Genomic DNA, 15,485 nt, shown 5'->3' with positions numbered 1-15,485 from the left:
TGGAAGGTGAGGAAGGCAGAGTCATTCTGGTACTGAGTCACGGCTTGGCTCTTGATCTTCCCATGAGATGAGAAAACTGATATAAATCATTTGTCATCAAATGCTTTGAAAAGCTCCTTTATCAGTACAAAGAAATTAAATGCCAACCACTCAATCATTTTTTGAAATGCAGTGAGTGTTTATGTTTTTCTGAAAGCACCTACTATGGCAGAAATATGTTTAACTCAGATTTTTCAGTATAGCCCCATACACAGATCACCTTTAGCTATCTCAGAGAACATACACACAGATATGAAAATTAACCTTTCAACATCACTGTATGTTGGGAGAGTTCTGTCTGATGGAGACAATGTGAATTCTTCCTCATCATATTTACCAAAAAATGAGCAAAATAAGTGAGTAGTAGAAAATTATCTTTGAAAGATATTCTTCAGTTTGAGAATAATTCTATAATCATATCTAACTCAAAGTAAATTTTGTATCTTTGATGCTGTCTCATTTCCTAATATAAGAAACATATACAAAATGATGGTAAATGTTTGCTATAATAGGGTCTTGGGCTTTATTTTATTATTATATTTTATGCATAAGTACATACAGGTATATGCAGGCACACATACATGTAAAAAACAGAGAAACGCTTTAGACAGTATCTTCTCTCCTTCCACTGGGAATACTGAGACTTGACCTCAAGCTTGGAGGTTTATGTGGTAAGAGCCATCATCAGAGCCGATTGAATACAAAATTGAAATGGATGAGATCTCGCCATCTCTTTTTGAATTCATCATTTGTTTTAACTTTGGTGGATGAAGGCAGAAGGACCATTATGACAGTCACTCATTTATGTTTGAATTTTCAAAAAGTGATGAAATAGAAGAATACAGAATAAAAGGGTCAAATATTCAACATAGCTTGAGGTCTCCTTTTTTAATATTGTTGTATATATAACTATGCACATATGAAACATGACTATTTACCTCAGATTGTTTTGAAAATAATAGAAAGTTTTTATATTTGTTTGTGATTTAAATACTGTGCGATTCTGAGGTAAAAGGGTTATGCAATGGAGATGAACTGAGAATTCATTAAGAGTTAATGTTTATCTGTTTATGAAAGATGGTATTTTGTTATTTAATGTGCACATATTTTTACCGCAGAGAACTGAACCAGTCAAGACATTCATAGATTCTCCAAAACATGATTACTAACTTTTTCTGGAGATGGTTTTAGGCCTAGCTTTCTGTGCTACAAATTTCACACTGATTTATTCTGCTATAACTTTCCTGTTTTGTACTTAATGTATGCAATTCTCTTTGATATGGCTGCTTCTCTTCCATTATATTCATTTATATGCTAAATTAATACTAATTCTTTAAAACTCTTGAGAGAGGGAAAAACATGCCTTACCAACATGATTATGTACAAGTGGACAAGATGTAATTCAGTTTTATTGCTTCATTCTTTGCAAATCAAGATGCAAATGGGAATGAGAAAATGTGTTTAACAATGAATTCATTTAATTTTGCCTTCTATTTTTTCTTACTAGAAAACAGTAAAAGTTGGTTAAACTATGGAAACTTTCCTCCAAATGTAAATATTCACAGAAATGAGGAGCAGCCATGTTTCAGATCGCTGAATGTAATATATAAATGATAGTTTTGGTATGGGGAACTAGTTGTTACTTGGGTATTTGTGTCTGTATAAACATGCAAGCGTTTCAAGCAATCCAGTCCCCACTAGGTGTAAAAATCACCTGCCCTAACATCATCTTTTCATTTTTTCTCTCTCAGTTTTCTTTACCCTATTTTCTTTGTTGACCTGGATGGAAATAACTTTGTAACACAGGTAGGCCCCAAGCTCCCAGGAGTATTCCTTCTGCAGTGTTCTAAGTACTGGATTAACAGGCATTAGATCTTATGGTAAGCACTTCCTAGTGTGTGTGTGTGTGTGTGTGTGTGTGTGTGTGTGTGTGTGTGTGTGTTTAATTCTGCTTGTTTTGATTTCTCTGGTTTATAATTTTGCTGCTTCTCAAAGTTCTAGTTTTTATTTTTGATCAAATATTTAGACCTGTACACTTTTCTCACTTTGGTTGATAGGACATTTGTGAGGCTTTTGCACAGGGGAAGACACCAGAAATAAACAACTGATTTCTACTATTCACTCATTGGTTATATTCTTTCTGGTTTTTGACTCTCTATATTAAGAGCTCTATATTTGGGGTTAGCCTTGTAATTCTAAACATTTTGAATATTTCTTCATAGTTATCTCTATGTGTTTTAAAGTAGTTAATTACAAAACTGGTCTTCCTTGTCTGTCAGTCAACATATAAGCAGCAAAATATGTCTGCAGCACTGTATACATTATGATTAAAATCCTTAATGAGTTTTGAGCTGGGTAATGTTTTGGATTATTTTGAACTATAGTAATATGAAGTAAGACCTAGTCGGTATGTTATGACACACATTTGATGTAAAGATATTAATCACTGCTACTAATTCCAGAGATGTAATTCACTACACATTTATAGAGACTGGCCATTCCCAGAAGTGACTGCATCTTCTGTAAGCCAAAAGTTCACCAGTGGCAATTTGTTACCAGTGTACCAACACTTTGAATAACTAGTGTCTATTTAAAGAAATCTTGCCATCTCAAATTGTTCCCTCTTAATGCTACCTAAATCACCATGGGAGAATGCTTCTTAATCATCTTCAACTGGGTTGGAAACATTAAAAGGATCGCCTATTTAATTCATGCTCTCCTTTGGGGTTATCTAGATACTTGGCCATTTATTTGTGATGTTTAAATAACTTTATTACTGGCATATCTTTTCAGGGTATTTTAACCTACAGAGTTAATGAGAAAGTGTGTATTATCTGATAATAGTGAGTTATAATTGAGATACACATTACTCTACACACTTCTTTAATAATTGGTTATTATATTTCTTAGGTTGAAACAGGGGGACCAGAGAGACCTTGTCTTAAAGGTAGATGGCACAACTTCAGTGCTGCATTGCAGGAGTAGAGAGTTTGAGAATCACTGCAGCAGACTACACTTTGAAACAGTATGTAATGTGCAGATTTATCAAAAAGGTCAGACATTATATAAGCTATGAACATCTATAAGAAACACCCACATATATGCACACACATGTGTAGATATAAAACATTTCAATTTATAATCTATGCAAATAAAATGAACATTTTGAAATACAAAACCAAAACAAAGGTTAAGAAGACATATGAACAATGACACTATTGTACATGAAACACAGTAGAGAAAGCCACAGGAGCACGGAGTGCTGCATAACAGAGAACTATGCTAAGGTAATAAAAACTTTAAAGAGACAAATTTTTCAGCAGTAGTCAAGATAAGCTGATAGAAAATTTCTAAGCTTTAAAACAAAAGTTCTGAAATCAGTCTTTCACCATAATTAGTGTCTGATCTAATGGGAGAATTGAAAAAAAAATAGAGATCACAACCACATATCCTTTAAAAAAGAATTTTAAAGCATGTATGGATTCCTTTGTTCACTGGCCAAGAAGCAGTGGGGCTTGGTACAAAGGAACTGAAACATGCAGTAGACTGAAGTCTCCTGCTATAGCCAACTTTATTCAGAGCATCAGGAAATTTATACTCTGAGAGTAATGAGGGGTCATGTGAAAATATCTAAAATCACAAGGGCAAGACTCATGTGGCAAAAATCATGTTTTCAATAGAAGCACATAAATAAATAAAAATAGACAGTTTTAATGAATAATCTGAAGTAAAATTGCTCTTATCTGTTACACCTGTGAGAAATACAGAAGAGCTTGCAGCTGTCAGACTGAACATAAGGATCCCAAATAAAGGAGCTAGAGAAAAGACTGAAGGAGCTGAAAGGGTCTACAAGCAATTGGGAAGAATAAAATTATCAGTTATCCAAACACACCTCAGCTCCCAGAGACTAAAACACCAACCAATGAGTTCGCATGGAAAGACGCATGGCCCAAGGTACACATGCAGCAGAGGATAGCATTTTCTGACATCAATGTGAGGAGAGACAGTGTGGGGGAACACCAAAGTGCTGAGATGGGAGAGGGTGGTTGGGAGAGAGAGCACCTTCACGGAGGCAATGGGAGGAGAAGAGGGGATGGGATTGTGGGAAAGAGATAACATCTAAAATGTAATTGCAAAGATATTCCAATAAAAAAGAAAGAAAATAAATAGAAACCCAATTAAAGTTTAAAAAAGAAAAAATTCCTAGACAAGCATGTTATTGAAGAAAATGAGTTCTAAGACTCTACTCTTGACTTCTCACAAGAATAAGAATCTTCTTCACATGACTGAGTCCTTTCTCTTAGACCATGCTTTGAATTGCTAAATTTATGGACTTGCTTATTCATTGAATACATACAGAATACATGTAAAATTAGCTGAGACTGTTATTAAATAGCAAAGGAAAATAAGAGTTATCATGACATAGAGCTAAGAGGCTACCTTTCAGATTTGGATGGAGAGATTTTTAAGGGTAATTTTGGATTAGATGGTAAAGTATTTGCTATGGAAGTCAAGAACAATCACAAGAACTTAGTATAAAATGTAGGGCATTGAAATGCTCAAGAGACAGAACCAGGACGGGGGAGCTCTGGAATCTGTCTGCAAGTCAGCCAGTCTCATGTAGTCAAGTGAATAAGATCCAGCTTCAGTGAGATATATATCTCAAAAACTAAGGTTGATAGCAGTTGTAGAAAAAAACACGTGAATCTCTGGTCTGTGTACATGTGCACACATGTGCAAATGCAATGATAAACACACACAGAGAAAGATTCATAATATGGTAAACATCTTATGACTTAACAAAGGAGATACAATCACAACTAGTAGTATATTTTCTGTAAACACCTATTCAAAAGAGTCAGTGGAAAATTTTATGTAGACTTGGGAGGAGAAAAAGTACACTCATACTCCCAGTCACCTCCCCCTATGCTGTGACAGATACAGTGTCAATAGCCATAGATCCATAGGGAGATGAAGTATGTCTTTGTTTATTTTAATAGATACCATTTTGGGGGATTACTTCTTTTTAAAGTACAAGGAATAGCAAACAAGACTAATGGAAAAAGTACTATTTTAGCTGCATAGGAAACATAGGTAAAATCTTGACATGTAGACAAAAGAATGATAACACTTTCTGAGGTTAGGTTGAGTGTGTCCCACAGCATAAGCATCTTCCTCAATATGCTGATTTTTATTTTCCTGAAGGTTTGGGTTGAGAGTGACAGAAGGCTTGCCTCGCACTAACATCACGGCAGCACCTGATTTTGAGAATAAAAGAGAGATAACTATTCTTAGGAAACATTTCATTTTTATTGGTTTGTCAGGATGAATTTAGGTTGTTTGAGACAGGACCTGGCTACCTTGTACCAGTCTGGTGCAGTGTAGTCTAGTTTAGAAATCTTATTATTCTATGTGCAGATTACACATGTGTTCCACCATGCCCGGCTGCAAAAATATTTTATTGGATAGTCTCTGTGTTTACATTTTAAATGTTATTCACTTTCCACCCACTCTCATGCTCCTAGACCTCCCCTTGCTTCCATGAAGGTGCTCTCACTCCCAACAACCCTCAGGGCCTTGGAATTTCCCTACACTGGGAAAAGGAGCCTTCACTGGATCAAAATCCTCTCCTCTCATTGCTGCTATCCTCTGCTGCATATGCACCTGGAGCCATGGGTTTCTCCATGAGAACTCATTGTTTGTGTTTTAGTCTCTGAGAGCTGAGGCGGTTTGGTTAGTTGATAATTTTGTTCTTCCCATGGGGATTCAGGCCCTTACACCTCTTTCAGTCCATTCTCTTGCTCCTCAATTGGGGTCCCATGTTTAGTCCAATGATTATCTACAAGCATCCTTCTCTGTATCAGTGTTAAAATGATTGTTAATGCCATTACAATTCTATTTTGCTTTATAGAGAACTGGTTTTAATTCTAGTCCTGTGTCTAAAATGTTCTATGGGAGGTATACCTGAGGTCATGTAAATTTAACTATTGTATGGAGTGCAAGCAGTCTGAGCCGAAATGATCTTTTCAGTACTAGTTGTTCACATGTAGATACCGAAATCTTATTCAGTGAGTTTCAAATACTTGTTCTTCATATAGTTGACACAGGTTGGGTTGAGAAAAGAGGAACAGAGTGATACATTCCTCTGATGTACGTAGTATTTGATGAACAGCCCAGCAAAAATGTTATTACAGAAACCAAGGGAGCAAGATCAGGCCAAGAACTTTACTTTCTCTAAGTCTCAATTAAAGACTGCAGGAATACAGGTGCATGTGAAGGAACAGGGAGAAAAAAAATCAGCATAGCAACACTCACTGTAAATGGGATCCTTCTCTGTGACCTTGTTGCCTTGAATATTTTCAGATTCTATAACTGAGAAAAACTTCTTTCCTCAGTTCTTCAATGTCATATTTCATCTTCAGAGAAATGTAACTACTGCATTGGTGCCATATTGGGTACAGTCACAAAAATAAATTCTTCACACACTGGGCACAAAGCAGTGTAAACTGTAGATTAAATTTTATGTTTGTGTATCCAGTTTCTCTGAGATCTGCCCACAATTAGCCTAAATACTTTGGCTTGGTTTTGAAATTAAGAAATATTTTTTCCTCTTGCTTTTCTTTTCCTATGAGATATAAAGAGAATATAGATTTCAGTGAGATGAGTTTCCAATGAAATTTCCATAAACCTGCAGTCTGGGTATGAGAAACTATTTACAAATTTAGTGTTTCTGAAAGGATGACAACCAGCAAGGCCAGAGGAGCATGAGAAATACTCTGTATGATTCAGAGTCTTCAGTGCATGAGACACGGGTTTATGGGTTTGAATATAGTTCCATTGACAGAATTACAATATTTGTATATAATGATACAGTCTAAATGCTGTAGCAGGAGACTATTAATGTTTCTCAAAATCACCCCAGTGGAAGCAGTAAGAGTTCATTACAACTTGCACTAATGATCTGGATTCCTGAATAAAACACACTCACACACACACACACACACACACACACACACACACACACACACACAGAGCCTTATATTTAATATGCCTTAAACAGCCAAATATCAAGGCCACTCCCAAATGTTCCCCATTGCTAATATTTGCGATCTAATACTTCTGAATTATTACTTATTAAAATCCGTATTCCATCTTTGCTGCCCTAATCCCAATGGGGAAGGGCTCGGGTTGCTTTCCCCAGCTCTTAAAAGATTGCTATGCTCTCTCTTCTGCCACTCTCAAGTTTAGATCTTATTCTTTTCCCAGTATGGCAATTCAAAAGCCTTCTTCTTTCTCTCTGTACCCTTGCCAGTGAATCCAAAGATCCCCAGTCTGTTTCTCTGCCCAGCCATTGGCCACAGGCAACTCTATTTACCAGTCATAACCAACTGGTGGCAGGGTCTCTCAGTGTATTATATATGGATTCTTGTGCAATTATAGGAACCAAAATAACATTAGACCAAATACACAACATAATGTATCTTCATATCTATTAATATTATCTGTAATTGTGTAAGATCCACTGATATATTAGTGCATACATAGAGACATATATTAAAATATAGTTTTTATGATTTCAGGTTTTTATCTAAATTTATACTAGATTAAAATGTATTTTAAAAGCTACGTGTTATGTATTTGCCCCATATAGAGGCAATACTACTGCTCTCTGGTTAATTCTTTTGATATAGGTCATCATACTGGAACTTAGTGCTTGCCCTTTCTTGTTTGAGTTGGCCTGTTAGAATGTAATCTACCTGTCTCTACTCTTAGCTGCTTTACCAGACATATGCAGGCATGTTGGGCTTGGATGTGGCTTCTAAGGATTCAAGTCAGGTCCTCATGTTAATACAGTTAGTATTCTTACGTACCAAACCATCTCTCTAGCTCCTAAAAATTATATTTGAAAAATTATTTTATAATTTTATATGATTTTATTGTTTGTGTTCAATGTACTGTGCTACAAGCAACAAACAAGGGAATAAATATATATTGCAACCATAGCGTTAACTTTATATTTAAAAATTTTTCATCTTTTTAGTAACAAGTAGTATATACAGACTTGATAGAGGTCCTTTTGTGTTGTACTAAAATGTTCATGGACCACACCTTACTCATATATTTTTAACTTAAATAAGTCTAGCATTTAAAACATTCTTTACGATTACTTAAGTACTTTGGACCAACAAACATATATACCAACAACAATATATATCATGTTCAGATTATCTCCAGGGCCTAATTTAACCTTAAATCAACTACCAAGACAAAAGTTCATTTCTTGTCTCTTTCCTTAGCTTCACTACTGCCAATTAAGTTTTGATTTCTTTTGGACATAATTTTTGTTAATTACTTATTATGCAGTGTGTAGTATTATCCAGTTTCTTGATATATTTTTTATTACAGAAATTGAGCCTTTTCTAATAATGCTTAGTCTTTAGAACATTCTTAAACATGTTCTTGCTTAGGAAAAGTCAGCCACAGACTGCTTTGGTATGGAGCCCTCTCACCTGCGTGGTACATCTCTTCCAAAACAGTTTTTTTTTTTTTTTTTTGTATCAGAGAGAAAATACATTTTAACTTTGCTTTTCAAAGAAAATGTTTAAACAAAAACATATTTTGGCAAAAGTATGAAAGTTTGGCTTTCAAAATCACTGGGCAGATAAATGATATTGTCAAGTTTGATAGGTAACCGGAAAGAAAGCTTAATTCATGGTTCATATATGAGAAAAGAGGAGAACAGGACTGTGGTATAGAAATCGGCCAACTGAACGCTATGATTTGTACAGACATGATTAAAAACAGCATATGATTATCAAAGAAGTTAATCTTTAGGAGCCCTGAGTGTGTGATCTCACTATGTATACCATGTAGGGAATCTAGAGTGAGGGGGTCATTCTAGACTGCAACAAAGATATTTTAAGAATATTATTCTGAGGGACTTGCTAAGTTGACAAAGCATTTACTGTATAAGATTAAGAATCACAATTCTGGTCTTTATATGATGGGCCTCCTGGGTGCCAATAATGTCAGCACCTTCTTGAGGTAAAAAGAGAAAAATCTCTTGGACAAGCTGACTAAAGCAAGCTCTAAGTTCAGTCAAAATCTCTGCCAAAGTACAAACCATATGAAGCATGATCAAGGAAGATACCCTACACTAACCTCTGGTCACCATGGAGGCACAGACTTATACATGCTTGCAACACTTTTTGCATATGTGTTCATGACTATGAACACATATGCACACATGTACACACAAAAGAATATCTAGGCTCCAGTTTCCTATTGGAAGTCCTCATATTATATTTTCCCACTGTCATGAAGATATACACATATTATCAAGAGAAAAGGCAGTAATAGAAATGATGGCCCCCGTGTGCTTCCATCTGACAGTGTGCAGGGAATCACACAACAATCAATTGGAAAGATATAAGAAATAAATTTTTAAAAGAAAAAAAATAAGGAAACCTGCACCATTTTAACCTTTTCAGCTTTCCTGAGAGAAGAGTACGATATAGTATTTCCTTTACCAAATGGAAAGTTCAATTAGGTTATGGAAGACTTAGACAAAGTGGGAGTCGGAATTGCTTTTTCAAAATATAGATAAGTTACTTTGAACTCTGGTTATTTACAATACTAGGGTTTCATGTGTGTAACTGCATAGTCCTAGAAAATGCTATCACGACTCATTCTATTTTAATTTAGGCCGATCATTTTGAACAGACATTGTGAAACATTTAACAATATGACTATTCAAAATGCCTTAGTTCTCATTACACTCATATGACTTCCACAGAAATTTCTTATTCAGAGTAAGAGTTCTGACTGCTTTGCTGTCTTGGATAGAGAAAAATTCTTTGGTATCAGAGAGTATTGCTGAATCATAGTTTCAATTTATGTTTGTGATATGAACTAGCTTCATGGTGCTAAGCTCAAAACATTTTTATTTTTAGTGATAAGATTGTATATATCACCAATTCAAACAATATTCCCCTAGCAATACCTTTTGCAAAATATTTATGATATAAACTTTTTTAAAAATCCAGTCAAGTCAACAATATATAGATACCCCTCTGTTATCTGTTTGAGCTGTTGTTCCCCAAGTGGGGCTTCAACATAAATGCTCTGTTTGAAGCCTATCCTGACATATTTGCAGCCTCCTATTTTTGTGGTTCAGCATTGCAGAGGAGAACATTCTAGGGTTTTGATTCATGGGTATTATGGTTAGCTAACATATTCTAATAATGATCTGTTTAATTTTCTTTTATTTTAAAGGAGTAAAGAAGCCCGCTCTCCTATCAAGGTCATTACTGAACTCAGCGCCTTCAGTTTAAAAGCACAGAGATGCCCTCTAGCAGCCACTGCCAGGAATTTCCTGTTTCGAGATGCTCTTTTGTCATGAAAGTAAAAATTAAGCAATTTTGTAGAGGTTTCAGTTGTATCGTTTTACTGGGTTGTTGGTGATGGGGGACATTTCCTATAATTTAGAAGTTCCATTACAATGGAACTGATTGAGATCTCTTAAGATAAGCAATGACATTCTCCTGAGTTTATGCTTTTCTAGAAGGACTTGAAAGCTTGTTAATTAGACTTTAAATAAGAAAACATAAATTAAATACATTTACTGAGGGAAAAATCAATTTTTCCATAAAAATACAAGTTATTAACTAGTGGCAAATTGCCTTCCTTTGGCTAGCAAATGTTAATCTTTCCAATTTTGTAGTACTTTAGATGAGAGGAAGAAAATTAAGCATATGCAAAAAGTGGAGTAAACTTCACTCATGGGGCAGGGGATCCATAAAGCAGACACTGTACTTATAGTCTTTCATGAGACAAAATTGGTACTAGTGATAATAAATTATCATCTATTTAAAAAATTAAGTAAAGCAACACAGAGCGATAGAGAATGTAGCTACCTAATGGAGGTAGAACCGTATACCTTAAACTATTTTCAATTTTCAAGAGATCTCCCCCTGTGGCATTTTATCTGTATCCATATATAATTATATTCATACTTACAGTAAACACAGAGTATATGGCTTGGAGTCACAGGAAATAAATTGGTTTTTGCAGTGTATGTTGGGATAGTATTATTCCCACATACAAACATCATCAGGTTAGAATTTCTAACTGTTTCTGTGGCATTTGTTAAGAAATGTTTGTGTACCCCCAAATTTCAGTCATCTGAGGTACTATATCACTAAATTTTAATTTCATCATATATAACTTTTTTACAAAAATCCCAATCTTTATAAACGTAAACTTTTAACCTGAACAGAACTAATGTTGAGAAAATGCTGTTTTAGTCACATTGACAATTATTGTGAGAACCCAATGTTACTTTTTGAAAATTTTTTTTATATCGTTTGTTAAGCAAAGTTAGTTTGGTGAATCAAAATTAGGCTCTATTCACTCTCATAAAAATAATATTTTGTCTACAAATCTAAAAAAATAGTAAATTAAATTACTTAGTATTATTTTTAATATTATAAGTTATTTCACGTAATATTGAGCAAAATGTCATGATACGGCCTTTTAATACTATTTCAAAGCATTTGGAAACTGAGCACAGTTTGAAAAGTGAATGCTTCATGTTCTCCGTGGATTTCCCAGCTCAGTGCTACCAAGCATGTAGAGTTCAGACTGGCCTAATAGGAAAGTTTTAAGTCACTGAATAATCATATGTATCATAAAAATAACAAAGATCAAATTAATCAAAGCAGAGACGCTTATTTGGGAAACTCAACTCTATATGTATTAAGACATTAAGAAGTAACAGCAGCAACGATTGTATTTATACATTAAAGATCCCAGACACATCATTTACTCAGGCAGCTGCCACTCAGAACCCACCCTTCCAGATTCTCACAGAAAGCAATATCTCATTGTAAGTCCAGAAACTTAGCCTGTTCTAATGTATTAACTGTGTTTTCAGTGTATGCTTTTACAAGATATTCTAAATTAGATAAGAAAATGTAGGCAAAAGCCTTAGTATAATTTGAGAATCAGAATGGAATATGTTACTATGAGTGCAGGGACATAAAGGGAAAAATAAAAATATATACAAACAAAGTGATGATGTTTTATCTGGTCTAAAATTCTCTACAGCTACACCTTAGCATATAAAATATGGCATTAGGCTTGTTAGCATGGCTCTCACGCACTGTTTGAAGCTTTCAAAATGTCAGTGTCAGGACAACTATAGGTTTAGAATAAAATTTTATTTTTCTCAGATATTTCTAAATATAAGATATGGAAAGGCTGCAATATTATGCCATTATGATTTAATACCATATCATAGGGTAAGCTTTGAAATATCACAACCAGGATTACATTGTGGTTGGCTACACCTTCGTTATGGTCAGTTGTTTCCTTTAATTACACAGACAATGTCAATTCATATAATAACTTTAAAGAATTCAAAACACTGCATCATATGGCTTTTATAATACGGCATCATTTTTCTAATCGTGTTACGTTGTTGTCCACCAAGTAAGTATGTAAAAATCATAAACGCTTTTCATACCTTATTTTATCACCTGCCTTATCCCTTACTCTAGAGAACTATGCTTTTCTTAGAATGCTTGCCTCTCAGAAATATCCATCCCTAATAGGCTTTCCTCACACATCGCTGAAAACAGTTCCATCGCTCCCTGATTTGTACCAGATGAGCTGAGTGTTCACTTTCATTGCTGGATAATTTACAGAGTTCCACGGCTATATCGTAACTCATCCTCTCTATTGCTCTCCTTAGTTTAACATGCTTCTCACTTCCTGTCTCCTAACACAGATCACTAGAACTTCCTCGGGGGTTCCCTATTTTTTTTTTTTTTTCAGTAAAAGGAAAGATACACAAAGTCCCTCTCACAATGTCTCTTGGTCCTGCAGATAGTGTATCTCTGCTGTTCTGTTACAACCAGCCTCCCCAATGTTTTGGACACAAACCGCAGCAGTCAGCGATGGGAGCATTATTGACCAGCATCAGCTGGAAAACGCTTCCCTGCTTTCAACAAAGGGAAAGCTCACCATCTAACACAAACACAGGGCTTATAAACTGCATTGTTTCTGCTGCAAACTCCCTTGCGCAGCCCGTCCTACTTCAAAAGAGAACATTAAGCAGCTGGACAGCGAATAAGCTAAATTCCCTGGAGAACCGCATTGCCTGCCTCCCATGCACATTATCTTCACTCTGGTCCCTCCCCCCTCTCACCAGGACACTACCTTAAGAAGCTAGCCCTCTGGTAGTTCACCTTGTTATCCTCCAAGCAGCCTGGATGCATTAGACACCCCACGGGGTCGCTGAAAGAACAGTCCCCCATGCCGTTTTGGACATTTCCCCCGGCATCTTGTTCAGATCGTTACATTTTGCACATTTATTTTAAACGAGTCAAAATATTGCCCCTACCTTGGAAGGATCTAATCCAGCAAGTAAAGACAGAAGAAGGAGGTTGAGAAGGCTGGACCTCGCCTGCATTCTGATGTGGGTTTTTTGCCTCTCTTTACTCTGTTTTATGTAGCCACTTCACTCACTGCGGAGACCTTTCCCACGTCAGTTGCACTTTCTGCCTGCCAGTGAGAGAAGAGTGGAAAGAGGCAGAGGCGGCGGCGGCAGTGGCAGCAGCGGCAGCAGAGGCAGCCGCCCTGGGGGGCGATCATTCCGCAGGCATCTCAGAGTGGGGAGTCCTGGAGCTCAGAAGGCTGGGACGGGATGCCGCGGGTGCTGGCCGAGGTGCTGAAGCGCCTCCACCTGGTGCGCCCCGGTCTACCCTCTCTCCCCTTCTGTTAGACAGCCAACCCACCTCAAAAGTTTTGACTCAAAAGGATAAAGAGAGTAATTGCTGAGAGGTGTGGAGACCTGAACAACGGATATGACATCACTACAGCTCCTGGGGTTTTGTACGTTGGGGGGTGGGGGTGATATTTTGAGGAAATTTGTTAACCAAAGGACTCTTACGCTCCAGTTCAGCCTTTGCTGGCAACTTGAGCTGCAGAGAGTCAGCTGTACACAGTTATGAAACAGTCACTGCACTGGAACCTTCTGTCATTGACAGAGGACTTGTTCTTAAATTTAGTGCTTTAGACAAAGTTTGCAAGTGAACTGTCAATGTAGTTATTTTTCTATTCAAGGCACATGTTAAAAATAATATGCTCATCTAATTATTCAGAGACGTGAGCTGCTACTTACAAATACTTAATTGGAAAAAGGCTTTGAGTTGGGCAGTGTACACTTTTTGGGATGGGGTTGGAGGAGGAGATACTGCAAGCCTGAAAATACATTTCAGGAATAATTGAAGTGGCTTTATGTTTTCCTTTTGTAAAGGTATGATTCATTAGTCGCTCCAACTGAAATATCTCCCCATATCCATATATACACAAATATGTAGTCTCCTGGTCAGTCTGACCTGTGATTGCATCTGAGGAAAAGACAATATTCATGAGGGGCACACAGCAGGATACCAGAAAGTAAATGATTTATTTGTAAACTTTGAACTAACCCAAAAGAGTTTTGTTTTTCAGAGTTGAGCTGTGGTCACATGTGGATGAGGGAGTCAGGGGAACCAATAGACAAGTAAGAGCAAGACACCCACACAAACTGTGAAACATTGACTACACCCAGACAACTCTATTTGGCTGAAACTTAAAAATGTAAATTCTATCAGTGAGATGAACAGGCAGGAATATTTGTCAGCCATTTGAACAACTGTCCTCATTCAATCATATCTCCCATAATATAGCCACTGCTGATTTTCAAAGAAGTAATATGTAGTTAAGAATCAAGGTTTGCACTCCAGAGCTTAAGATCTTTCCTATGTGTCCTTTCACCTTAAGCGGAGAAATCGGTTGAGGTACCAGACACACACTCTACACAAACTATCCTCTAAATTTTCCCTAAAACTACTCCATTTTCAATGTGAAAACCAGTTTAGTTAGTATTCTGATGTAAAGACAGCAATATTCACAGAAGTTTCATACCATGTTACTTCTTATTAACATGATGTTAATCATGCCTGCCTGTGTATAATTCTTTGTTTTATGTTTTTCTACAAAGTGTAGATAACATAAAGCAAACTATTTAAAACTTTTATTATGAAGGGATGAATTGTACATAATAAATAGACCACAGAATTAAAAAATGAGATACAATTGTTTAGTGCTTAACAAAAACTAATAACCATGACTACCTTTACACTTTCACATGTTTTCTGTAAGAAAAAGATTAAAAACAGTTACCTTGAGTCTACAGTGTTGTGGTCAAACTCTTTGGGATAAATTTCAAAAGCATATTTATAGCCACCTTTTTATTTACAACTGCTGTCTAAATCAATTTTTTTCCATCATTAAGAAAGCATAACATGAAACTCTTTTCAGTGATAAACAAACATACTTAGAATCTTTATTCTCACTCATGTCAAAAGCTGCTATTAGAATAAAGAATTAAAAATTAA

General features: G+C 36.0%; 1 protein-coding gene across 2 annotated transcripts in view; it reads right to left on the bottom strand.

Moving 5' to 3' along the window:
* The window catches only part of OLFM3 (olfactomedin 3), a gene marked incomplete at both ends in the record, with an annotated part of 231,933 nt that extends 218,420 nt beyond the window's left edge, over window positions 1-13,513 (bottom strand). Inside the window, one exon of one of the 2 annotated variants that reach the window (XM_080916193.1) lies at window positions 13,445-13,513. In XM_080916193.1, the coding sequence (XP_080772319.1) occupies window positions 13,445-13,513 (69 nt within the window). Of the gene's footprint in view, window positions 1-13,289; window positions 13,320-13,444 lie in introns of those variants that run through there. The other variant, XM_080916194.1, reaches the window with a different exon arrangement.
* Between the last annotated feature and the right edge of the window lie 1,972 nt (window positions 13,514-15,485).

This window comes from Micromys minutus, assembly GCF_963924665.1.
Source record: "Micromys minutus genome assembly, chromosome: 4".
Taxonomy (NCBI): Eukaryota; Metazoa; Chordata; class Mammalia; order Rodentia; family Muridae; genus Micromys; species Micromys minutus.
Note: the sequence above shows the minus strand (reverse complement) of the source record. Positions and strands in the feature narration are given on the sequence as shown.